The sequence below is a fragment of the Spermophilus citellus genome (genome assembly GCF_964194105.1).
Source record: "Spermophilus citellus genome assembly, chromosome: 4".
In the NCBI taxonomy this organism is placed as follows: Eukaryota; Metazoa; Chordata; class Mammalia; order Rodentia; family Sciuridae; genus Spermophilus; species Spermophilus citellus.
Window position 1 is genome coordinate 124,470,694 of NC_138185.1, and position 26,147 is coordinate 124,496,840.

Consider the following 26,147-nt stretch of genomic DNA (forward strand, 5'->3'; position numbering starts at 1 on the left):
AAAATGCTATCAAGTTAATTCAGAAATGTGGGAAAACTTAATACTGGAATTTGCCTTCTGTTTTGTTTATAAATCCAGTGTGGGGAGAAGGGACTTGTCCTTAAGAGAGTTTTGATTGAGTTGACGTGAATTTACTGTGAATTGTGAGCAGAGCACAGTAGCTGCCAGTGCTCTTGTTCCATTTTGTAGGTCTGCTCTGTAGGAATTAAATTCCACAAAGACAAATCCTCTTCTATACCTTGCCATGCATATTTTATTAAGAATTGCTGAGAATCTTTTTTTCTTTAAAAAAAAAAAAAACACAACATCTCACTGTGGAATAAAACATTCGGAGTACATTCTGTGCCTCCCAGTTCTTTTGCTCTCAGGATAAATAAAAAGAACAACTTGTGTCAGTCAAATTTAATAGAATCTCTAGGGGCAAAATGAGATCTTTTGCAGGGCAACTTTTGGTTTGTTTTGTTTTCATAAAGAATAGAGTCATTGCATTCCCTGTCTCTCCATTTATGTTTACAAGGGGAGGGGGCGAGGAGAAAAAAGAAAGAAACCATGAGTTTAAGCAAGCAAATTTAGGCTGTTGTAAGTTATTTTATTCTGTTATGTTAAACATTTGTTACTACTGTAGACTGTGTCTGCTATAGGATTTGACTAGATAGAAAAAGAAGTTTAGAGATTAGTTCTTTTCATTTTGATTTATTCAGGAAAAATTTAAACTAGTAATTTGTAGCAAGACAAATTACTTGATTGTTTTAGAAAATAAAGAACTTTCTGTTCCCAAATTGGTTTTGTGTAAAAAAAAATGAACAGAATTAACAGAAAATTAACAGAGATCAAACCCAAGGACCAGTGTTTCATAGTGAGGGGAAATGGTCTTACAAGCTTTATTTGAACATTTGTAGTTTTTAAACACAGATTTTTTTTTATCTAGGTTTAAATAATGAAGAGTATCAGGTAGTCCTTGGAAATGATACAACTCATTATATTATTGATGACTTGGAGCCTGCCAGCAATTATACTTTCTACATTGTGGCATATATGCCAATGGGAGCCAGCCAGATGTCTGACCATGTGACCCAGAATACCCTAGAGGATGGTAAGAAAACATGATTCAAGGTCTTTTATGTATGAACATTCATATATTTAGTAATTTTCAAAAAATGTGTTTTAAATGGGAAAATCCTGTATTTGGTTAAAAAAAAAAAACAGATTGTTAAATAGCAGGCTAATTTGTCATTTTAAATCGGACTCTTGCTTTTTGCCAGTAACATGATAAGGTTAGAGCAATTTTATTCATAATTCAAAAAACAGATCTTAATAATATTCTTACATATTCATTGTATTTCCTGTTTAAGTTGTAAATATATTGCAATTATTTTACAAAATAGAATAAAACCTGAGTTTTTCCTGGTCAGAATAGATGTAATGAATGTTACATATTGAGTGTTTACAGTGACTATTGGCCAAAGGCATTGGACTTCTGAAACTGGTAGTTTATGAAACTTTTTTACCCATCAGTTTAAAAATTCTTAGGTAATCAAATAGCACATAGTTTATTACTAGATGCTTTATTACTTGTTCAATTTGTTACTTGATCACTGAGCTGTAGTTCTCTCGAGGGAGGGCAGTCCTCTATATTTTCTGATGGTGTTGGGGAATTCTTTCCATTAAAATGCTCCAGGAGAAATAGTCCTTTGGGCTCTTCATATCATGTTGTAAAAGACAGGTTCTCTCTCCACGGTTCTGGCGGGCCCAGTGTTTGTACCCTGTAGTGTGAAAGGGAATTAATGCTTGCTTTCACTGTTCTCCCTTAATATGCATGTCGTCGTTCTCAGGATAATCTACTCTTGGTTTTCAAAACATTTCTATATAAATAATTTCCAAACCTACTTTTTTGTTCATTTGGCCCCAGATCTCGTCTCTTTTCACTTATCTGGATGCTGAATTTCAAATTTTAGTTTTCATCTAAGGGTCTGTTCCACTTCAGAGTGAGCCACACTATATATGACATCTTCAGCTAATGCATGACATATGTGCACGTACATTTATTAGTTATATTCCTCCTCCATGTCCTTGAAGAAAATGAGTCTAAGCATAGCAAGCTACTTGTTAAAGCTTGACTCTTCAGTTATAGTAAACATTTCCTTACTCTGCAACATTTTTTGTTTTGTGGATGGCATACAGACCTTTTTGACACTGCTTTTCAAATTTTTCGCACTGGCCTCTCCCACCTTCTAAACCCCGTTCACATACTGATCTGTGTTGGTCTCAACTTCAGGGTGTGACATTGTGTTACAGATACAGCTCATACTGAAGGAGCACTTACCACTCACTCTGTTCCAGAAACCCTGCCTCTGTCATTCCATTTCATCCCTACATAACTCTATGGTAAGGGAGCTAGTATTATATAAGAGGCAGTAGAGAACCGAGCCTTCATAGGCAGTGGCCACGGGATTGAAACGGGGCTTGGGAGAGACAGTCAGGACCCACCCGTTGCATTGGTCACCCGGCAAAGGGAACGAACTGTCATCATTTGCATGAGATACCACCATGACAGAGAACTGACGTCACCAATACGCGGCGGAGGAGATAAATTCATTGAAACCAGCAGCAACAGGAGTAAACAGTAGCTCAGCAGTCAAACAGAACAAGAAGTAACATGAGCAACATGAAAAAGCAAGGAGGAAAAGGAGTACAAACAATGCAGGACAGCCTAAATATTCAGGAGGACCTAGAGCCATCAGAAAAATGGTCATATAAGGAACTCAAGGAATACCTTAGACAGATGGAATGGAACCTCAAAGAGGATACCAAACAGCAAATTCAAACAGTGAAAGAATATATTGAAAATGAATTACATAAACAGATAAAAGAAGAAGTTAAGCATCTTTATCAGGAGATAGAGATTATAAAAAAAATCAATAATTCTAGAAATGAATGAAACTATAAACCAAATTAAAAACTCAAATGAGAGTATCACTAACAGAGTGGAGCAAGTAGAAGCCAGAATGTCAGATAATGAAGACAAAATATATCATCTTGAAAAGAGTCTAGCCAACTCAGAAAGGCTGGTTAAAAATCATGAGAAAAACATCCAAGAGATATGGGATAACATAAAAAAACCAAATGTAAGAGTCATCGGGATAGAGGAAGGTACAGAGATTCAAACCAAGGGAATGAGTAACCTGCTGAATGAAATAATTACAGAAAACTTTCCAGAAATAAAAAAGGAAACGAATATACAAATTGTAGATGCATACAGGACACCGAGCACGTAAAATCACAGTAGACCAACACCAAGACACATTGTTATGAAGATATCCAATATACAAAACAAAGAGAAAATATTAAAAGCTACAAGAGAAAGGAGGTAGATTACATTCAGGGGTAAACCAATAAGGTTAACAACGGATTTTTCATCACAGACGCTGAAAGTGAGAAGATCCTGCAACAATGTATTTCAAACACTGAAAGACAATGGATGCCAACCAAGAATTCTGTATCCAGCAAAATTAAGCTTCAGGTATGACAAAGAAATAAAAATCTTTCATGATAAACAAAAGCTAAAAGAATTTGCAGCCAGAAAACCAGCATTGCAAAGCATCTTGAGCAAAACACTACACAAGGAAGAAATGAAAACAATAACCAAAACCATCAGTGGGAAGTGCCTCGGTAAAGATAGAGGACAGGGGAAAGCTAATCATGGAGAAACAAACTAAATTAGAAAAAAAAAGATAAATAATCAAACATGGCAGGAAGTACAAACCATATATCAATAGTAACTCTAAACGTTAATGGCTTAAACTCTCCAATAAAGCGACATAGGCTGGTAACATGGATTAAAAAAACAAATCCAACAATATGCTGCCTCCAGGAGACACATCTGATTGGAAAAGACATACACAGGCTAAAGGTGAAAGGATGGGAAAAAATATACCATGCACACGGTCCTCGTAAGCAAGCAGGGGTGGCCATCCTCATATCAAATAAAATTGACTTCAAGACTAAGTTAATCAAAAGTGATAAGGAAGGACATTATATACTGTTAAAAGGAACCATTCACCAACAAGACATAACAATTATCAATATTTATGCACCAAATAATGGTGCTGCGACATTCATAAAGCAAATTCTCCTGAAGTTCAAGAATCAAATAGACCACAACACAATAATTGTGGGTGACTTCAACACACCTCTCTCACCATTGGACAGATCCTCCAAACAAAAATTGAATAAAGAAACTATAGAACTCAATATCACAATCAATAACCTAGACTTAACTGACATATATAGAATATATCAACCATCATCAAGTGGATATACTTTTTTCTCAGCAGCACATGGATCCTTCTCAAAAATAGACCATATATTATGCCATAGGGCAACCCTCAGTAAATATAAAGAGGTGGAGATAATACCATGCATTTTATCTGATCATAATGGAATGAAACTGGAAATCAATGATAAAAGAAGAAAGGAAAAATCCTACATCACATGGAAAATGAACAATATGTTACTGAATGATCAATGGGTTACAGAAGACATAAAGGAGGAAATCAAAAAATTCTTAGAGATAAATGAAAATACAGACACAACATATCGGAATCTATGGGACACAATGAAAGCAGTTTTAAGAGGGAAATTCATCACCTGGAGGTCATTCCTCAAAAAAAGGAAAAACCAACAAATAAATGAGCTCACACTTCATCTCAAAGCCCTAGAAAAGGAAGAGCAAAATAACAGCAAATGCAGCAGAAGGCAAGAAATAATTAAAATCAGAGCAGAAATCAAGAAAATTGAAACAAAAGAAACTATTGAAAAAATTAACAAAACTAAAAGTTGGTTCTTTGAAAAAATAAATAAGATTGACAGATCCTTAGCCATGCTAACGAAGAGAAGAAGAGAGAGAACTCAAATTACTAACATACGGGATGAAAAAGGCAATATCACAACAGATGCTACAGAAATACAGAAGACAATTAGAAATTATTTTGAAAACCTATATTCCAATAAAATAGAAGATAGTGAAGACATCGATAAATTTCTTAAGTCATATGATTTGCCCAGACTGAGTCAGGAGGATACACACAATTTGAACAGACCAATATCAATGGATGAAATAGAAGAAGCAATCAAAAGACTACCAACGAAGAAAAGCCCAGGACCGGATGGGTATACAGCGGAGTTTTACAAAACCTTTAAAGAAGAATTAATACCAATACTTTTCAAGTTATTTCAGAAAATAGAAAAAGAGGGAGCTCTTCCAAATTCACTCTATGAGGCCAACATCACCCTGATTCCGAAACCAGACAAAGACACCTCAAAAAAAGAAAACTACAGACCAATATCTCTGATGAACCTAGATGCAAAAATCCTCAATAAAATTCTGGCGAATCAGATACAAAGGCACATCAAAAAAATTGTGCACCATGATCAAGTGGGATTCATCCCTGGGATGCAAGGATGGTTCAACATACGGAAATCAATAAATATTATTCACCACATCAATAGACTCAAAGATAAGAACCATATGATCATCTCGATAGATGCAGAAAAAGCATTCGACAAAGTACAGCATCCCTTTATGTTTAAGACATTAGAAAAACTAGGGATAACAGGAACTTACCTTGACATTGTAAAAGCTATCTATGCTAAGCCTCAGGCTAGCATCATTCTGAATGGAGAAAAATTGAAGGCATTCCCTCTAAAATCTGGAACAAGACAGGGATGCCCTCTATCACCACTTCTATTCAATATAGTTCTCGAAACACTGGCCAGAGCAATTAGACAGATTAAAGAAATTAAAGGCATAAAAATAGGAAAAGAAGAACTTAAATTATCACTATTTGCGGATGACATGATTCTATACCTAGAAGACCAAAAAGGGTCTACAAAAAAACTACTAGAACTAATAAATGAATTCAGCAAAGTGGCAGGATATAAAATCAACACGCATAAATCAAAGGCATTTCTGTATATCAGCGACAAAACTTCTGAAACGGAAATGAGGAAAAACACTCCATTCACAATATCCTCAAAAAAAATAAAATACTTGGGAATCAACCTAACAAAAGAGGTGAAAGATTTATACAATGAAAACTACAGAACCCTAAAGAGAGAAGTAGAAGAAGATCTTAGAAGATGGAAAAATATACCCTGTTCATGGATAGGCAGAACTAACATCATCAAAATGGTGATATTACCAAAAGGTCTCTATAGGTTTAATGCAATGCCAATCAAAATCCCAACGGCATTTCTTGTAGAAATAGATAAAGCAATCATGAAATTCATATGGAAAAATAAAAGACCCAGAATAGCAAAAGCAATTCTAAGCAGGAAGTGTGAATCAGGCAGTATAGTGATCCCAGATTTCAAACTATATTACAGAGCAATAGTAACAATAACAGCATGGTACTGGTACCAAAACAGGCGGGTGGACCAATGGTACAGAATAGAGGACACAGAGACTAATCCACAAAGTTACAACTATCTTATATTTGATAAAGGGGCTAAAAACATGCAATGGAGGAAGGATAGCATCTTCAACAAATGGTGTTGGGAAAACTGGAAATCCATATGTAACAAAATGAAACTGAATCCCCTCCTCTCGCCATGCACAAAAGTTAACTCAAAATGGATCAAGGAGCTTGATATCAAATCAGAGACTCTGCGTCTGATAGAAGAAAAAGTTGGCTCCGATCTACATATTGTGGGGTCGGGCTCCAAATTCCTCAATAGGACACCCATAGCTCAAGAGTTAATAACAAGAATCAACAAATGATACTTACTTAAACTAAAAAGTTTTTTCTCAGCAAGAGAAACAATAAGAGAGGTAAATAGGGAGCCTACATCCTGGGAACAAATTTTTACTCCTCACACTTCAGATAGAGCCCTAATATCCAGAGTATACAAAGAACTCAAAAAATTAGACAATACGATAACAAATAACCCAATAAACAAATGGGCCAAGGACCTGAACAGACACTTCTCAGAGGAGGACATACAATCAATCAAAAAGTACATGAAAAAATGCTCACCATCTCTAGCAGTCAGAGAAATGCAAATCAAAACCACCCTAAGATACCACCTCACCCCAGTAAGATTGGCAGCCATTCTGAAGTCAAACAACAACAAGTGCTGGCGCGGATGTGGGGAAAAGGGTACTCTTGTACATTGCTGGTGGGACTGCAAATTGGTGCGGCCAATTTGGAAAGCAGTATGGAGATTCTTGGGAAAGCTGGGAATGGAACCACCATTTGACCCAGCTATTGCCCTTCTCAGACTATTCCCTGAAGACCTTAAAAGAGCGTACTACAGGGATACTGCCACATCGATGTTCATGGCAGCACAATTCACAATAGCTAGACTGTGGAACCAACCTAGATGCCCTTCAATAGATGAATGGATAAAAAAAATGTGGCATTTATACACCATGGAGTATTACGCAGCACTAAAAAATGACAAAATCATGGAATTTGCAGGGAAATGGATGGCACTAGAGCAGATTATGCTTAGTGAAGCTAGCCATTCCCTAAAAAACAAATACCAAATGTCTTCTTTGATATAATGAGAGCAACTAAGAACAGAGCAGGGAGGAAGAGCAGGAAGAAAAGATTAACATTAAACAGAGACATGAGATGGGAGGGAAAGGGAGAGAAAAGGGAAATTGCATGGAAATGAAGGGAGACCCTCATTGCTATACAAAATTACATATAAGAGGTTGTGAGGGGAATGGGAAAATAAACAAGGAGAGAAATAAATTACAGTAGATGGGGTAGAGAGAGAAGATGGGAGGGGAGAGGAGGGGGGATAGTAGAGAATAGGAAAGGTAGCAGAATACAACAATTACTAATAGGGCATTATGTAAAAATGTGGATGTGTAACCGATGTGATTCTGCAATCTGTATTTGGGGTAAAAATTGGGAGTTCATAACCCACTTGAATCTAATGTATGAAATATGATATGTCAAGAGCTTTGTAATATTGTGAACAACCAATAAAAAAAAAAGAAATGATGGTGAAATATGATGGACATTATTATCCAAAGTACATGTATGAAGGCACAAATTGGTGTGAATATACTTTGTATACAACCAGAGATATAAAAATTGTGCTCTTTATGTATAATAAGAATTGTAATGTATTCTGCTGTCATATATAAATAAAAAATTAATCAAAAAAAATTAAAAAATAAATAAAACCATGAACCAAAAAAAATATATATATATGTAAGAGGCAGTAGAATATGGAGGACAAAGATGCAAGCTCTGTCTGCTTTGTCTACGTCTGTTCCTTCCCTCACTAACTGTGGGGCCTTGGGCAAGTGATTAACTCCATTGGACTTCTTTTCACAGTTATGAAATAGAAATGTTTCATGATACTTCCTTGACTGGGTTTCTCTAAGTATTAATGGTTCATAAACATAAAGAACTCAGAAATGCTTAAATTGGTCTTTTGATTTCCACTTACTCTTTCATTTATTCAACAAATTTATTGAACACTTACTATGTGTTATTCAACATGGAGCTAAATTTCTGGAGGGGAAGGGAGCATAGGAACAACAAACAAAGAATAAATCATATACTCTGTTACAGACAGTGGTGAGGTGTGGAAGAGAAGGCGAAAAGATGTAGGGCAGTGGAGTATGTTGTGCTGCGGAATTTGAGGTTTTATACAGTTATCTCCAGAGAAGAGCTCACTGAGTGGGTGACATTTGAAGAAGACTTGAAGGAAATGAAAATAAAGGAGCGCTAGTCAGATGACTGGGACAGGCGTGTTCAGGGAGAGGAGGTGGAATTGCAAAAGGCCTGCATAAAAGCATGGCTAGAGTGGGAGAAAAAAGGGTGAAACAGTAGAAAGTGAGGCAACAAACCAGGCAGCCAGTCTAGCAGTTCGGTAGGGTTTTGTATGAAGCCAGAGAACTTTGGCTTTTACTTTGAATGAAATGAAATTGTTTTGAGCAGAAGTGATCTGACTTGTGTTTTAACAGGCTAGTGCGTTGACAATAGATTGTAGGAAAATGGCAGAATCAGGGCAATCTGTTAGGCTATTGCAACGATACAGGCCAAAGGTGGTAGTGGCATGGACCAAGGGGTGGCAGTGGAGGTCATGCAGCCATAGGACTCAAAGTGGAGCTCAGTTTATGGCATGAGCAGTTAGGTAAATAATTGCTATTTACCGAGATGGGAAAGACCACAGAAGAAGCCAATCCTGTCTTCATTTTGTTTATGAAGAAGAAACCTAGACACAGAGAAGTTGATTGGTCACAATCATACAAAGACCACATAGTAACTGGTAGAATAAGGATTCAGACACAGAGAGGCTAGTCTTTACTCTTAGTATGATACTGCTTACCACCATATTGGGCTCACTTTTCTGGAAAGCCAATTTTATTTAAATTATTGGAGGAAAATGATTTTCAAATAAGATAGCATATTTTATAATTGAGAATACAAAATTCACATTGGTTTCTAGACTTGAAAAAATTATTTTCCAGGTTATAATCCTACAAATCCTACACTTCCCCACCCTTGTGCAATGTATTTTCCCTTGTGTCAAAGGCACTAGGTAGAATTATTTGAAAAGTAGTCTCAATTTCATGTGAGCATCAAGTATTTGCATATTCACCCTACAAAAGACAACAATCACAACAGTGATAAGCTTACTTTCTTTCATCCCGTATACTTATCCACTCTCATTATTTTTTCTTCCTTTTTTCTGGTTTGTACTCTGCTTCTCTGAATACCTGTGCTATAACTGAAAATGCCTCTTTTATGATGTTATATGTTGCTGTTAATAAAATTGAATAGATACTGGTGTGGTAAGTAGTAACTTGATTTTAAATATTTTTAAACAATGCTTTCTTATGTAATTTTCAGTTCCCCTGAGGCCTCCTGAAATTAGTTTGACAAGTCGAAGTCCCACTGACATTCTCGTCTCCTGGCTGCCAATCCCAGCCAAATATCGTCGGGGCCAAGTGGTGCTATATCGCTTGTCCTTCCGCCTAAGTACTGAGAATTCCATTCAAGTTCTAGAGCTCCCTGGGACCATGCATGAGTATCTTTTGGAAGACCTGAAACCTGATAGTGTCTATCTTGTCCGGATTACTGCTGCCACCCGTGTGGGGCTAGGAGAGTCATCAGTGTGGACTTCACATAGAACACCCAAAGCTACAAGTGTGAAAGGTGGGCTTCTCAGGACTGTTGAGGAATAATAACACAATATTTTTACCTTTGAATCAAATTTTTCCTCTCTTAGTTTATGTTCATTTTTAAAATTTTCATTTTACTAATAAAAATATTCCAGGGCTGGGGTTGTGGCTCAGCGGTAGAGCGCTCACCTAGCAAGGTGCTGGGTTTGATCCTCAGCACCACATAAAAATAAATTAAGTAAAATAAAGGTATATTTTGTCCAACTACAACAAAAAATGAATATTTAAAAAAAAATATTCTAGGGCTGGGGATGTGGCTCAAGCGGTAGCGCGTTCGCCTGGCATGCGTGCGGCCCGGGTTTGATCCTCAGCACCACATACAAACAAAGATGTTGTGTCTGTCGAAAAACTAATAAATAAATAAAATTCTCTCTCTCTCTCTCTCTCAAAAAAAAAAAAAAAATTCTAAGCTGGGTATAGTGGTGCTCACCTGTAATCCCAGTGGCTTGGGAGACTGAGGCAGGAGGATCACAAGTTCAAAACCAGCCTGAGCAACTTAGGGAGGCCCTAAGTAACTCAAAGAGATCCTGTCTCTATTAAAATACAAAAGAAAGGGGCTGGGGATGTGCCCTTGGGTTCAATTCCCAGTACCAATAAAATAAAATAAAATAAGTGTGTGTGTGTGTGTGTGTGTGTGTGTATGTGTGTGTGTGTATTCATTCATAGAATTAATTGGAACAAAATTAGACTTTGTATTTAATAGTCTCTTTTGGATAGAGCACGTTACCATGTAAAATTTTTGGTTATGGTATTAGTTTGCTTAGGAAAATCTTCATGGTTAGAACATTCCAAATCAAACAATTACCAAAAGTATGTATTAATAAAGACCTAATTAATATTAAAGACTGAAAGATTCTAGGCCTTTCTTTTTACTTAGGTGGAATATACTATGACTGATTTTCTTATTTGATAATAATGCCTGTTCTCTTTATCACAGAGGAATATTCGATGGGCAAAATTATGGAAAAAATGTATAAATACTTCATAGATAGTACTTGTATACTTTAGTCTTTTTAAGGTAATATATATTTTTTAATTAAACTATCTCAAGGTTTAATATCATTGTAAACTTTGGAAAGTTTAAGTATAGTTGTTGGAATTGAACCTTTTATAACTATTGGCTTGAAGTTGTGAGATCTGCAATTTTCTTGGGAACTCTGTGTTGTCTGTACGTAAATTTTCTGTTGAATTTTTCTAGCCCCTAAGTCTCCAGAGTTACATTTGGAGCCTCTGAACTGTACCACCATTTCTGTGAAGTGGCAGCAAGATTCTGAAGACCCAGCAGCCATTCAGGGCTACAAGCTGTTCTTCAAAGAGGAAGGGCAGCAGGAGAATGGACCCATTTTCTTAGATACCAGTGATCTTCTGTACACTCTCAGTGGCTTGGGTGAGTGAGTCTGTACTCTGCTTTTCCTTTTATCCTTTCTCTCTAGCCAGCTGGATAAAAAGCTATAGACTAGAAAATTAATTTGATACTAAGAAGAAAATATTTGATTTTAGTATGTCACTATGTATGTCTTACTGATCAGACTGGCAGAAGTCAGGTAGCTATGCTTCCTTTCTCTCTTTTCTCCAGCTCTGGGAATCTTCTTGTCTTTCTAGAGTTCACTTCTGGTAGAGTGAGATCCTGAACAGTTGTTGGGCATGTAGAATAGTTATTTCACCAAACACATAAATAATACTTAATAATTAAGTTTAATTTAGAATTTGTCTCAAAGTGCTATGTAGGTATGAAGTAATTTACATAAATCATGTCTAAAATAATGCCTTTTCAGTCAGGAGGCTGACACAAGAAGATCACAAGTTCTAGGCTAGCCTGGGCAACTTAGCAAGACCCTGTCTCAGAGAAGAAAGTTTTTAAAAGTAAAGGGGTTGAGGACATAGCTTAGTGGAAGAGCACTTGCCTAGGATTTACGAGGCCCTGAGCTTGATCTCTAGTACATGGGGGGAAAACATATAACTGTAAACATTTATTTCATGTAGTTCTAACCCAGAACATTGGAGGGAAAAATCACCTCTGTGTTTGGGCTCATTAATAATGTTGATACTGTTTTTTTCCCCCCACTTTTGCAGGGAATAAAGAATTTCATGATGTAAAAATGTTTAATAGAAAGTAAAGAACTTTTGTCTCAAAATGAATTCATGAATATAGACACCTACTCATCAGGGTGTAAATGCACACTTAGCTATTTATTGCTCTTTAAGAGAGTTTTACCCTGAAGTTCCAAGTGATCACTTCAATTATGATTGCCACCGAAATGCCTGCTGAGTGGTTGTAGGGTCTTCTGAATTTTTCAGAATTTTGCAAAGTATTCTGGCTTTTTCCTTCAGAATGCCCTTTGTAGGTGAGGGGTATGAAGCACAGTTGTTCCATGGTGGGCTTCACCATATCTTTCCATGGCCTCATTGCATAGGCTATCAAAGCAGCACTGGACTTGAGTCTCTTCAGGGTAGACACACTGGTAGGAACCTGTTTTCAGATGCAAAGACACAGAACTCCATCCTGCAGTTCCTCACCATGGTTTCCAGATGGTATTTTGCTTATAATCTTATTATGTTGGTTTTTAATTTAATCTGCATTAAATTAAATAAGTTTCACTATCGATCTCTGTCACACAGCTTTATGAACGATGAGGAGAAGTTACATATGTTCTGGGTTGACCTTTCTTAATCCATTGATACTGAGATGACGTCAGTCTAGCCTCCTGTTCCTAAAATCAGCAGTGTTTATTTCTGCCCATGGTTTCTCAGTGTGTTGTCCTTTTACATGTGCATATTATTGATTTGGAAATATTTTACTCAGTACTTGTCTGAATTTTTCAAAGCAAAACAGATTTGGGGCAACTATTGATGAAAAATCATAGATCAAACTTAGTACTTACACTTTCCTCATTATAAGGAAGATATAAATATATTGAAGATATACAGAAATACTCTTAAGAGTGTTCTTCTTGTGCATACATTATGGGTAGCTTGTTCTAAAGAGATGAATAATTTGTTAGAAAAAAAAAAGGGCTGTTCTTACCAAAAAAAACTTAGAGAAACATTTTATAAAAACTTTGGCAATTAAAAGTTCTTTAAAATTTTTAGATTTTCTATAGTACATTAGATAGATAAATGCATGTATACTTAGAGATACATGCATATATTACTTATGGTGGGGAGGGGGAGACCCATTGATTTTTGTTGAACTTTTTTATAATCTCTGAATAATAGCTTTCAAAACTATAAACCTTTATTTCCTCCTATGTTTTAAAAATAAATTGCATATATTGCTGCCTTTGCTTTTATTTCTTATTTATTTATTTGTTTATTCATTTTTGTGCTTCTGAGGATCAAAGCCAGGGCCTTGTACCTGCAAAGCAAGCACTCTACCAACTGAGCTATATCCTTAGACCTTGTTTTTATGTTCATTGAAGTACCTCTGTTTAAAATCACTTTTTTTTTTGGTAGTTGGGCACAATACCTTTGTTTTATTTATTTATTTTTACGGGTGCTGAGGACCAAACCTAGGGCCTCGTGCGTGCTGGGTGAACGCTCTACCACTGAGCCACAACACAGCCCTAAAATCACTTTTTTAATGTGTAAACTAGGAAATTATTTTGTTATAGTTAGAATGCCACATCTGTTTAAATAGCTCGGTGTTCCTGACTGTGGAATCAGTTAGGTGTTGGACTACTTGCAGTTCAAGGTAATGGAGGCCTCTGTGCAGCTGTAAGGCTTTCCTTTCAGGCAGCAGGTTCTGCACCGCTCGAGCTGCCAGGTCACAGCCTGAATGGCGACTGGCTGGCAGGCATGCAGTTATGTGGGTTCAAGCATTGTACAGCTGTTGACTAGATCACCATTAAGGTGCCTTTTAATCCTGAGACCCCTAGGGTCTAGCCTTCCTTTTCTAGAAAGTCAATGTTGGGGCCTGGCCAAGCTTAGAGCAATTGAATGTGTTTAGCCCACCAAGCAGGCAAGTACTAAGAGCTCTCCTCCTTACTTTTGGATATTGGGAATGCAGTGTGTTCTGTTAACTGGACAGCTGACCATCTGTGACCATTTTTAACAGGAGCATCTGGCAGTGCCTGCCTGTTTAACAGAGAGTGATGTGTGTGGAGGGCAGTAGGTTAAGGGAATCCTAGCTGTGACTTGCATGGTGAATACTTGCTTTCACTGAGCTTTTTGCACATTAAAGATGCTCTAACTGGAACTAGATTTACTAAGTGGATTTGGAAATGAAATTTAAATGTTTTTATTAGCTGAGTCAGTGTCAATTTGAGTAACAAACTGATGGCTCAAAATTTCATTTTCATACTAATACCTTTTCTGATGACCTTAGACACATCTTTTTGTTTCCACTTCTGGTAATTATGTTTTCAGTTAAACAGTGTGTTACTAGAATCTAGTCAAGCTGACATTTTTTTTTTTTTTTTTTGGAAATCTATATAATTCTTTGTTTCTGAAAGAAAAAGGCAAATGAATTTATGTCATTCAATTCATTTAACAAGCATTTTAAAATATATTTCTAAGTAAGACATCATAGTATGACATAAAATGATGTGACAAATGTAACCTCTGCTTATAACTAAGATTAAACTAAAAGATATTTAATTAACTGACTTGTCCAATTTTCCCCCAAATTTGATTAATTAAATTCATTCATGATTAGTAATAATAGTATTTTAGAACATATTACTCTAAACCTTCAAAGCTCAGATCCCTGAGATGTATGGAATGTTTTAGTTTTTAAAGTAGTTAAAAAGATTCTTTTGTCTTTAATGATACAATATGAATATTTTCAGAGCAATGAAAAATTTTCATATTACTAGTTGTTGAAGTGTAACTTTACAATGTAGTTTGATTTTAAGAGCTGGTTCCCTTTTCCAGGTGGGGAAAAAAACATTAAGCTTGTGATTCAAAATGTTTATGTGATTTGTTGTAAGTAGTGATTTGAGGTTTGCTTCAGGATTTTGCATTTTTGTAATGATTATTTTCACTTTAAAAACACACTTCTGTTCCCTGTTAATAGACTAGTTGAAAAATTTGGTTCCTCCTTTTTTTTGTCCATTTCAGAAATTGAGTTCAAATTTGAGTTTCTAACTGCAAAGGGACTGTTTTCATAAGCTGTCAGAAACTGTTCTGAATCATTTAGTCTTTAGTACAATGAACAGGGGAAGATTAATTAGATGGTACTTTTGTTAGTTTAACATTTAGGACACTGATGCTTAAGACACCAATATTAGGTCATTTTTAGCTTTCATATTGCCAAAAAACCCATGCTGTTTTATTTAACTTCACAGCAAGCTCGGTTAGTGAGCATGATGATTAGCACCCATAAATATTCAAATATTTAAAATCAGTAATATGTGTGGGTCACTTGCACACCTTCAAAACTTAGGATTTGTTCATTTATAAATCCAATTTGGAACTTCCAGTTACTATTGGGAATAGGAATCAAAGGAAATAGTCCTGAGTTGTTAATGTAATTTTAGAGTCCCTTGCCAGTTTCTGTGCACTTTGTTATTGTTTTCTGTTGCATTGTTAAACCCAGGTCCGGGAGATGCTTGGCAAGCATTCCACACTGAGCTATACCACCAGCCCTCCTTTAGCCAGTTTGTAAGTGAGCATGCTAAAATTAAGTCAGTTTCTAGATGTTGTCTTTTGCCATAATAGAAAAAGATTTGATTATGCTGTTACATATCTCAAGGAAAGAGATCATCAAGAGCTACCACTGGTATTCCCACAGGAACCTGTAACCCTTCATTAGTTGAGGCAGGACAAGATGCTTGTGATGTGAAAGAAATCACTTGGAGTAAGTACATTGTGAGCCTTATGATAATAGCAGTTTCCTTTTGGAGAGAATTAGAATTATTCAGTTTATCAAATATAAACTTCATTTTAAGGCAAGCCGAAGTCTTTCACAGTCTGTGTTTCCTCATCCCTACCCCACAGAGAAGCCTCAGAAAATCTTTGGAAATATTCTATAGGAAAACATTCTTATAACATTGTTGTTTTATGATTGTCTGCAGCTCTTAAAAATGGAGATCAAGATGCACTATATTTTATAACAAAGTCTTTGTAATCATAAATAGTACATTTTTCCCAGACTGATTTTAGCTGGTAACTTCATTGTAAATAATCTGGTGTGTTGGTGTTAACTATCAGCTAAAATATCATTATAGGTAATTGGATTCGTCTAAAGAACATGTAACAATATAAACATCATTGACCATTTTGTCCAGATTAACTTGTGACTTCGTAAAGGAGCACTTGTTTCCATCAGATCATTTGACTTTTATTTCCATACAGGCCATTCTTAGGACAAATTTTAAAATTCCATCAACATTATTTACCACAGGCAGGACCTTTGGGGACATACCTCATATTTTTTGTCTCTTCAGTTCTTCCTGTGCTGACTTTCACTTTTTGTAGAAATAGTTACTCTGAACAGTGTCTGACTACACTCTTTCAGTTTTTCGTTTCAAAAGGTCATAAAATAAATTCATGTTAACTGAAGTCAGTAGACTTAAAAGGAATAATTTTAGAAACTGCCTGCTATATAGATCAAAAAACTGGTTGACAGGTTTGAATATTAATTATGACAGAGTAAAGGGAATATTTTGAAGTATTGTATTTCACTTTCCTCATCATTAAATTTTTTAAATATTTATTTATTTATTTTTAGTTGTAGTTGGACACAATACCTTTATTTCACTTATTTATTTTTATGTGGTGCTGAGGATCAAACCCAGGATCTCGCACGTGTGAGGCGAGCGCTCTACCGCTGAGCCACAACCCCAGCCCAAATCTTTTAAATTTTCCTTTCCAATGTTGCATTTTATGTCTCTCATCAAACCAGAACACATTGAAACTTAGGGATTACTCAACCATTTTTTTAATACCAACAGAGAAAAAAAATTAATGTTCTATTTTCTGCAGTATCTGAAAATGCTACACATGATTGATAATTCAACTCAAATTTTAGAACTTAATACTTGAAAAATTTAGAAACCAATATTTCAAAAGATATGGAACATTTCCTTCTAAAAAAATCTTTTTACTAAAAAACAAAACAAAACAAAAAAGCCCTATTAAATCAGTAAAAAAAAAAAAAAAAGGTGTTTTCATTTGCCAACTGCAGTTACTTCTATTTAGAGACAAAATATTTGCAGATGGATGAAATCATAAGGGATATACAGAATTTACAAAGCATCATCTAGTTATTTTTCCTTAAATTCTTCATCTTGAATGAAAAATCACCTGCCATTCTGAAATATTTTTTGGTATTCTGTAGATGAAATATGTGGTATATCTCTATCTCTTCTTTCAAATTGGAAAATCTTGCCCAGCTTTCAAATCTCAACATTTCTGGGAATCTTGTGAGTTCAAATCATATCAGTTATTCCCCTGGTATATCTACAATATATAAGAATCACATGGCATTGATAATTAAGAGAAAAATACCAGTTAATTGAGTTTCATCTCTGCTTCCTGGGTTTGACTTTTAATTCCACAGTTTATTAACATATAAAATCCTGGCTATTTGCCTAATTTTTTAAGATATGGATAATAATAATATCTATTTTAGAAAGTTTCAGGAGGATTAAATGAAATAATGTGCATAAAACACAGCCTTCAACACATGTCAGTGGTTGTAGTTGTTTTAAAACTGTTCTCCCAGGCTTTTTTTTAGTCTTTCTATATTTAAATTTTTTTTTCCCAGTGATTTTATCATGATCACTAGACTTGGAAACCAATGTTTCTTAAGTTTTAATGTATATACAAATTAACCATAGATCTTCTTAAAACACACATTCTAATTCAGTGGGTCACATGGGACCTGAAATTTTTGCTCACTTTGAGAAGCAAGGATCTAGACGAAGGGTAGGGAACTTTCCTATAATGGGCCAGATGGTAAATATTTTAGGCTTTGTTTGTATTATTAACTGAATGTTTATGTCTTTCCAAAATTCATGTGTTGAAGCCCTGACCCACTATGTGACAGTATTTAGAGATAAGGCCTGTGGGGAGGTGATACAGATTAAATGAGGTCATAATGGTGGGATCCTACTCCAATAAGCCTGGTGCCCTAGAAGAAGAGAAGAGACACTAGAGTGGGGTCTCTACCATGCAAGGGTCTAGCCCATTGGTGACCATCTGCAGGCCAGAAGAGAACCCTCACCAGAAACTGAATATTGCCAGATCTTGATTATAGATGTCTAGATTCTAGAACTATGAGAGAAGTTTCTGTTGTTTAAACCACCCAGTCCATGGTAGTAGAGCAGCTAGAGCAGAGTGATGTCATGGGCCATACCTTCTCTTGTCAAAAGTGTTTGGTTCACTACTGCGTACAAAAACAGCCTTAGGAAATATGCAAATGCAGGGGTAGTTTCAATTCAGCTTTATTTTTGGACATTTTGATATGAATTTCATGTGATTTTGAAATGTCACAAAATAGTATTCTTTATTTTATTTATTTATTTATTTTTAGAGAGAGTGGGGGGGGGAGAGAGAGAATTTTTAATATTTATTTTTTAGTTTTTTAGTTTTGGCGGACACAACATCTCTGTTTGTATGTGGTGCTGAGGATGCCAGGCAAGTGCGGTACCACTTGAGCCACATCCCCAGCCCCAAAATAGTATTCTTTAAAAAAATTTTTTTCCAGCCACCTAAATACATAAGAACAGGTTTTTGCTCACAAGCTCTATCAAAGGCACCAAGCCGTAATACTCTGATTTGTTAATTTCAGGTATTGACTATGTATGTTCTCACTTCTAAAAGTATAGACCCAAGATCAGCAGCATAATCTGGACATTTATTTTATTGCTCAACTTCACCTCTACTTCACCCTAGATTTTTAACATATAAGGGTAAGGGATTTGGACCTCTGGTTTATGCCTCTCTTTATAAGCCAGTTCTGTAACTGTGTCATTACTTTCATTCATCGTTCCCTTTGCTTGAGTTGGCTCTTAAGAGGCATCCAAATCACAAGTCTAATAGCATATTCCATCTTCTGAGAAAGCTTACTTACTCTTTATTTGTTACAACTCATTTTAGGTAACAAGGACACTGTAAAATCAATTAGATTTTGTGTTATGGAATGAACAAGAAATTAAACCATAACATAAATGGTATTTTAAATTCACAGGATGCAGCGAGGAGCCTTTAGTAGTCTTTAAAAAAAGTGAATTTTTTTTTAGCCCACTCAGCTGCCATCATCGAGCTTTATGATGTGATCTTCGTGCTACAACACTGTCTTCAAAGCCCTCTGCAGCTCTGTGTGAATACAGTGAGTGCAGTGTTTTATGGAACTCAATAGCACTGGGATAGAGAGGATTCCATGCTCTCTTAGGGTTCTGTTGGGCTCCTGCTAAAAGGCTTATGACACAGAAGCTTCTTGGCCTCACAGATCATAAGATGAACTGAATTCAGAAATTTCTAATAATGGACTGCAGTTGCCATTACAAATTAATCTCAAAATTGATGTGCAAGTTTGACTTCTCTGGGTGTTTGCTTAACTCCTGATGAAGACATTGCTAAGATACAGAAACCATTAGAAAAGCAAAATTTATAGTTTTAGAGTGTATACAACATGTTCTTAGAACTTTAGATCTGTATAAATAACCTTTTGCATAAAAAGTTAATGCATAAGATAGCTGTCTATACCAATCTGTCTATACCAATTGTCACATTTTGTTTCATAAAAAGTTATTAAAGTTTATCCATCCTGATGATGGATTTTAACTTGTTTATTTACAATATTTTTAGATTTTTAAAAATTTGTGTATGTTTATTGAATGTACACTGTATTGACAAAAAGAACAAACATAAGATGGCATGCCTTCCTCCAAAGTATTTAAGTTTAGTATGAAGAAATTATTGGTGTTGATAGGAAAAAGTTCTGATAGACAAAATTGAGGGTTAGACTGAGTATTTTCTGGAAACACAGAGGATAAATGAGTAATTTCACTGCATCATGAAGACTAGTTTGACTGGTAAAGAAATGGAGGGAATATCATTTTAGTCAGAGGAACTTAAATTGTACAAAAATATTCAAGATATAGCCTTATTGATTTTCTGTGGCTGAAATGTGGATTAAGGACTGGGGATATGGCTCAGTGGTACAGTGTTTCAGCTTAATATGCATGAGGCTCCATCTTTGAGCCCCAGTATATAAAAATAAACATTTTTTAAATTAAAAAAGAGAAAAAAGCTGGGCATGGTGGCACATTCCTGTAATCCCTGTGACTCTGGAGGCTGAGGCAGGAGGATTGCAAGTTTGAGGCCTCAGTAACTTAGCGAGACCCTCAGCAATTTAGTGAGAACCTGTCTCTAAATAAAAATAAAAGAACTGGGGATATACTCAAGTGGTAAAGCATCCCTAGGTTTCATCCCAGTACCAAATAATAAATATTAAACTTAGTTTAAAAAAGAAAAAGAAAGATGGATTATATAGGTAGAAGTTGCTGAGTCTGAAACCCCAGAGTAAAATGGGACTTGTATCTTAAGGACCTTTCTATCCTGATAATGATTTGTTCTTATTGCTATAGTATAAGCAGTGCCAAGTCATTTGAAATTTTCAAGTGAGGCAGTGACATGTTTGTTTTAGAAAGATAACTGCTGAAGATATTTCAGTGGGTAGATTTAGAAAGGATATTAAAGTAGACCAGGGAAAAGGATACTGAAGACAAGAATCAGTAAGCTGGTTGTTGAAATAATCTAAGATGATGAGAGTATGATACTACTACATCCTATTAAAATATACTAAAATTTTTTAAAACACCAGAACTGCCAGTAACAAGTACTGGCATGGATACAGAACATCTGAGACTTTTATGTGTTCTTTAAGGTGGTACAGCCACTCTGGAGAACAGTTTAGTGCTTTCTTATGGAGTTAAACATGCCAATACCAGATGATACAGCAATGCCATCCTAAGTGTATTAGATAACAAGTATACACACACACACACACACACACACACACACACACACGCACACACCCCTCTAGTGATAATTGCCGAACACTTTATAAACTTAAACTCAGTGGATGAATGGATAAACTGCAGCATGTCCATACAAGTGGAAAACTCCTCAGCAATGAAAAGCAAAGAACTATATTGCTATTTGCAAAAATGTGTGGGTGAATCTCAATGGTGTTATGTTGAGTGAAAGAAGCTGGTCTCAAAAGGTTATATTCTGTATGATTCCATTTATATGACATTCTCAGAAAGTCATGTCTCTACAGATGGAAAACAACAGAGAGTGATTGCCATCATTTAGAATTAGGTGCAGGACTTGACTACAGAGGGACTGCCTAGGAGCTCCTGTATATGATGGAATTATTCTGTATTCTGATTGTGGTAGTAATTACATAAATCTGTGTATAAAGAGCACAGTGCAATTAAAAGAAAGTTGTAATATAGGTAAATTTAAAAATTAAATCAGAAGACTGAGGGTTTTGAGATCAAATGGTCAGGTTTTGAACCCTAGCTCTCCAATCTCCTAGAAGAGTGATTTGGTCTACTTACTTCACTTCCATGAATCTCATGTCCCTCCATGCATCTACTATGTTGAGGATTCTTCAAGTATAGAACCCTCAGCCTAGTGCATTGTTACCTTGTAAGTGCTCAGTAACTGTTAGCTGTTCATAAAGATGATTTGAGAGAGGAAAAGATTGAAATGATGTTCAAGAGTTCTGAGTGAATGATACTTTAATTGGAATAGGGTTTTCAAGAGTAAGACCAGGTTTAGGGGAAGTGGGAGATGATGACTTCAATTTTGTTTATGTTGGGTTATGATGGAGATGTCTAGAGCAGCTTAATACTGTATGGATTTAGACTTTTGTGCAGTTGGAAGTTTAGGCTGCACCATGTTCCAAGGGACCCGGCATCTGTTTGCTTTCGCTACTTGAAAGAAACTAACATAGATTTGAAGAAAGAAACCAGTCAGCAGGCTTATACAACAAAGTTAAGTCATTTTGGGAAAAAGAGGGGCAAAGCCAACAAATCTCATTGAAATTTCTTACATGGTGGTTGTTCTAACTTTGAACATTGTTATTTTGGGAGACTATAACTTTCAGTGGAGTCCCTTTATTTATTTATTTATTTATTTATTTATTTATTTATTTATTCTAAGATCTCTGGAAACTGATTCTTTCCATATTGATGACGTTGTATTTATATTTTTTCTCTATTTGATATAATTCATAAAATTTATCAGTCTTTCTTACCTTACAAAAGATAGAAGAAATTACAAATAAGAAGGAAGGAAAGGGGACTGGTGCATGCCTGTGATCCCAGGGGCTTGGAAAGATGAGATGGGAGGATGGTGAGTTCAAAGCCAGCCTTAGCAAAAGGGGGGCACTAAGCAGCTCAGTGAGACCCTGTCTCTAAATAAAATACAAAATAGGGCTGGGATGTGACTCAGTAGTTGAGTGCCCCTGAGTTCAATCCCTGGTACCCCAAAAAGGAAGCATAGGGGATCAGTCTTTGCCTTAGTATGGGAGAAGCATAGATGGCATTCCAAATGGACTGTCCTAGCAAGTCACAGAAGTTGTTTTTGCATTCTTTCCTTTTGAAATTTTTAAAATAATCTAGTTAAATGAAGTAGCATGACTGTCATAATTTGTATCTCTATGGCTTAAATTCAGAGGATTGCAAACAACATGAAAATGACAAGCGTTTCTGAGAAAAGCGGTGCCTTTCACCTTTGCTGTGTGTTGAACTGTGTCAGATTTGTATTAATGACAGTGGGATGTTATACATAACTTTGTTTCCTACTTAAACATTTTTCAGAGAGAGAAAAAAGTCATTAACATATGCCTGTATTTCTTAGACTTTTTGTTTCTACCAACTTTAAAAAAAAAATAAGGTTTGTCTTTAAAAAAAAATGTAATTGAAAAAAGAATTTTGATGTTTATTCCTGGGCTTTTAAATCCATAGTCTTGAATAGTCATCACTTTTTGAAATGCTGTAAAACATGGAATGCTGTGAAAAACATCTGTCTTATTATTAAATGAGGTGTAATATGTGAACAAAAATGACACAAAACTATTTTTTTAAACAATAAAATGAAGTGCCTCCCACCCCCCCAACAAAATTGATGTGGTTTGCCTAAATGGCCATCACTTTTTGTGGGTTTGAAGTTTCACTGTTTTAGCAGCTGTGTGGCAAGTTTTCTAGCAGACAATAGTGGTGGGGAAGGGGCCCAGTTGCATCTGGTTTCTCTTTGTGGAATGACTGAAAAGTTGATATTCAGTGGTTTTCTTGAGAAAGCAGTTTATCTGTAACAGAGGAACTTTTTTAGTACCTAAATTAGCTTGCTGTGATTCATACCCATATGTTTTGTCTTCTTAAGAAAAAGAAAAGAAAAAGAGTAAAGAAGTTCCTACCCTAAAACTACATAGCACAGATAACCCTTTGACCTTTGGTGCTAGGTAAAGATTTACAGCACTTATGGAGCCTCACTTCACATGCCTGACTGAAAAGAACCCTAAATAAAGTAAGGCCCCTGTGGAGACGGGGAAAATAAGCAGGATAAGGAAGTTCCAAGTGGCTATGTTTTGTTTTTTACCAGTCTATAAAGTGAAATACCAATTGTGATGTGTTTCCAGTTTGGGAGTCTCTAGTCAAACTTGGAGTCTGATAAAGTCAGAGATAACCCTGAGCATAGGTCTTTTCTTTCTCTCAACAAACATCCCTTCTTCCTGGCTTTGTCAGACTAAATTCCCATTTGAAATATCTGGATAGCTTTTTTGTTTTTGTTTTTTGCAGTTGGGATTCAGATCCCGGGCTTTGCCCATGCTAAAGTACTCTACACCCTCAGCCCTGGGTTTTTGTTGTTTTGTTTTTAAGGGAAAAAAAGCAACAAAAAACTTCAGAGAATGGGCATGAGTGAAAGATAAGGGAGAGTGGGAATCATCAATTGCTTATCTCTTTATATGTTGAGAAAATAAGGTTTATTTCAAATACAAAATACAAAAACACATGACATGCTATTTGTTCCCCCCCCCCCAAATTTTTATACTTGGTTCCCAGTGACTCTTCAAATGGAGACATTTGTAGAAACTTGCATTACTTACTATCTAATGATGCTCACATCTGTTTAATAATTAGTTAACTAATAGCTTTATACTAATTCTTTAACTTGTATATATTTATGTATATCTTTTATAGAATATTCCAGCATTTGTTACAAAGAAGATATAAATACTTGAAGTTCTTAAAGTTTATTAAATTGATTTTACTGTTTTATTTTCTGCCTCCTTTCTGTATATGCTAATAAAACCCAAATAACAGTTTTCTTGGTCTTAGAGAGATGCTTATAGTTATCTATGTGTTCTTGGTTGTTTCATAGGCCAGAACTTTCAATTGTTTTGGAGAATGAAGGGAAGCCTTTGGTAAACTTTGCATTCTCCTGGTTTTAAGTCTGTAAAGCCTGGTAAAATGCTTGACATGAATCACAAACAACATCTCCTTAGAGAAGGAAGACTCTTGTAGGAAATTAAATCAATACTGTCCATTAATCATACTGAGAGTCAACCCTCAGACCACTCTGAAGTTTCTGGTGAATGTAAAGAATCTTTAGATGTGTGAGGTCCTTAAAGATCTAAGTAAGTTAAATGAGAGGAGGTTTTTAAAATGGCACCATTAGCACATGAAAGAAACTTCTGGGTGGATAGGGAAAAAAAAACATTTGTTGTATAGCAGTAATTACTCTTGTGGGTTTTGTTTTCGTTTAAACTTTGTTCCTTAAAAAAAAAAAAAGTAATACAAATAAAATTTTAAGCTTTGTCCTAATTACACACTTCATATGACAGAGGGGAGCTAAAAGACAGGCCATTAATGATGGAAAAGAATTTTTTTATCTTAACCTTTAAAAGTAGTTTTATTTATTTTATTGCATACACAGTATGTTAGGACAGTCACACATGTATATGTTATAAAAGATGAAACAAATAAATACATAATGAGTGTCATTCCTGAAAAAAAAAAAATGTTGGTACTGGGAATACAGATTAGTGATAGAGCACTTAGTTAACATGTGTGGGACCATGGGTTCCATCCCCAACACAGCAAAAGCAAAAAAAAATAATTATTAATGGAGAGTGAGATTAAAAAATTGGGGGAATATTGTTCTAAAATATTGAATCAGGTATTTATGATTATCCAGTTGCGAAGCTTGACAATATAGAGAAGGAAATAGACATTAATTAAATCATTACATAATTTATAATAACAAACTTCAATAAATGTTGTAATGGAAAAGGTGCAAAGAGTTAACAAGACTGTGTAATAGTGGACACTATAGTTTGAGAGTTGAAGTCAGGAGAGGTTTCCCTGAAAAGGTAATATTGAATTGAGATCTGAAGGATGAAAGACCCTGATGGAATAATGAAAGAATTAAAGAAGGTATCCTGTAAGCCATAGTCAGAATGATCATCAAAATAGGTTTAACACTGATACCATCTTATTGTCTAAACAACCTGATTTATCAGTTGGTTTGGATAAGTTTGTATGATCCAAGAGTTTTCTACTGTTATCCTGACATAGTTTATTGAAATTGTGTATGTTTTTCTGTTCCATTTTAAAATGTTTAAAATCTTGAAAGACTTTGCATGGCATTGGAAAAAACCTGGGCTGCCGTTAAGTGGAGACCTCTTGAGTCAGTCAAGATAGCTGACTCCAGGGATATATTCATGATTTATCATAGAAACCAGAGAAGTTGCCTCAGCTGAATGTTTCAATGGCATCTTAGCTTTCTCAGCCCACCAGAGTGGCAGTAACTTGCAAAACTTGTGGAAATGGAAATCAGTACATTTTGTTTGATTATCACAGATTATACATCTTCCTTGGTAGGTTGTGTAAATATATCTAGGTGGAGTCATTATTTCAGATTTATATATCTCACTGCTCCCTTCTAAGAAAAATTAAAAATGATTCAATAAAAAACACAA

At 35.5% G+C, this 26,147-nt stretch overlaps 1 protein-coding gene across 1 annotated transcript in view; it reads left to right on the forward strand.

Annotated features, from left to right (window-relative positions):
* Nucleotides 1-26,147, forward strand: part of PRTG (protogenin) — a 133,186-nt gene that overhangs the window by 68,767 nt on the left and 38,272 nt on the right. Inside the window, exons 9-11 of the mRNA XM_081290211.1 lie at nucleotides 929-1,093; nucleotides 9,876-10,181; nucleotides 11,406-11,594. Of these exons, the coding sequence (XP_081146337.1) occupies nucleotides 929-1,093; nucleotides 9,876-10,181; nucleotides 11,406-11,594 (660 nt within the window). The remainder of the gene's footprint in view (nucleotides 1-928; nucleotides 1,094-9,875; nucleotides 10,182-11,405; nucleotides 11,595-26,147) is intronic.